The 1,529-nt window shown below is 45.5% G+C and overlaps 1 protein-coding gene across 1 annotated transcript in view; it reads left to right on the plus strand.

Moving 5' to 3' along the window:
• Window positions 1–520: 520 nt before the first annotated feature.
• GK5 (glycerol kinase 5 (putative)) overlaps window positions 521–1,529 on the plus strand; it is a gene marked incomplete at its 5' end in the record, with an annotated part of 22,579 nt that continues 21,570 nt past the window's right edge. Inside the window, 2 exons of the mRNA XM_009073235.1 lie at window positions 521–533; window positions 647–740. Coding sequence (XP_009071483.1) covers window positions 521–533; window positions 647–740 — 107 coding nt within the window. The remainder of the gene's footprint in view (window positions 534–646; window positions 741–1,529) is intronic.

Consider the following 1,529-nt stretch of genomic DNA (forward strand, 5'->3'; position numbering starts at 1 on the left):
TCGCTCCATCGTCCGGGAACAAAGCGGGTTTTGTCAGCGAGGCATAGCTGAGACTTGCGTTTGCACCCATCGTGTGCTCGGTGTTCGCTTTGTAACGCGAATCCGGCGCTGCTTTTGGCTTGTGTGGCTCGTGGTTTTTCGGATCAAGGCGATCTCCAGAATGGGCTTTTTAAGCGTTGGTTGTTGCGGTGGAAAGATTGCAGGGAGTGTAAGGAACCCGATGGGTTTCAGAGGTGGGAGGGGATGCTCCAGGAGCTGATCCTCTCCCTGGCAGCCCTGGTGGGTGATCCCTGGCCTGCTGTGCCACGCTGCTGGGGAGAAGCTCAGGGACATCAGAGTTCAGCAGTGGAGCCAAAAGGCTCTTTGTGACACCTGCTTTCCAGTCTGGAGCCCTGAAAGGGGTTGAGAGGCTCCCCAGTTCCTGAGGTCTGGGCTTCTTTATTCCCTCTGAACAGAGGAGCTCTTGTAGAGACCACACACCCGTGTTCCCTAAGTTATGCTGTTGTTTCTTCTCTTACAGGAGACTCAGCAAAGTAAGAACAAAAAAAACCAAAACAGAAGCTAATGTATTTGCACCAACTTGCAGGATAATGCTGGTTTCTGCAAACTAGGGATTATAATAAAGCTGTTTGTGTTTCCTAAACAGGTGGAATCACTTTACCCTTGTCCTGGCTGGGTTGAATTAGATCCTGAAGTGCTATGGAGTCAATTTGTTGGCGTAATAAAAGATGCTGTACACGGTAAGGGCTTAAAGATTGCTAAATTAATTACTTATCAAAAATCAGTAAAGTTAAGTTACTCATATTCTAAGATTTCATTTTACTAGTACTGAAAATTCACTGAGCACAGGTCTACAACATGCTGCAGGGTCTGTTCAATCATTACATAAATAAGGACACTTCAGTTACCTCTTTGCTTTTAGTGGGGCCGTATTAGGATTGAAATAGAAGCAGTGTGAATACTTGATTTGTGCATCAGTCACAGCACCTTGTTGCTCCAGCTTTTTGTATATGCATCCTTCCCCAGTGTCCCTCCAGATGCCTCTGTGTACAAACAGAGAGTACTCTTGTTCCCCTTCCAATGCCCTATTATTCTACTGCCACTTTGTATGTGCAAATACAGTGTATGAGAGAAGGAAAGGATGCTGCAGAGTTGTGTTTGCTTGGTTTGCAACCTGACATTGCCACTTTTTCCATTCAAACTATAAGCAAGTCTTACTATTCAATTTCTGTATTACTGTTCTGTTCTATTTGTACTTTAGCCTAAAATTTCCAAGTACTGCATTCACTAAATACACTCAACTCTCTTTTCTGCCAAACTTCTGATGTGAGTTTTTTCCCCTCTTTTCTGGATGCTGCTCTAACCTTGCTCTTCCTCTCTATAACTCCCACAGCTGTCACATTAATCCAGCTCCAGTGTTTTGGAATCTAGTATGGATCACCTTCTGTGCCATGCTGATGCTGTGAACCTGTCAACTGCACCCCAGCTCGCTTTCCCACAGTGCCCCAGCGTCTTTGCCCTGTGCATCA

The sequence above is a fragment of the Acanthisitta chloris genome, unplaced genomic scaffold (assembly GCF_000695815.1).
Source record: "Acanthisitta chloris isolate BGI_N310 unplaced genomic scaffold, ASM69581v1 scaffold30574, whole genome shotgun sequence".
Taxonomy (NCBI): Eukaryota; Metazoa; Chordata; class Aves; order Passeriformes; family Acanthisittidae; genus Acanthisitta; species Acanthisitta chloris.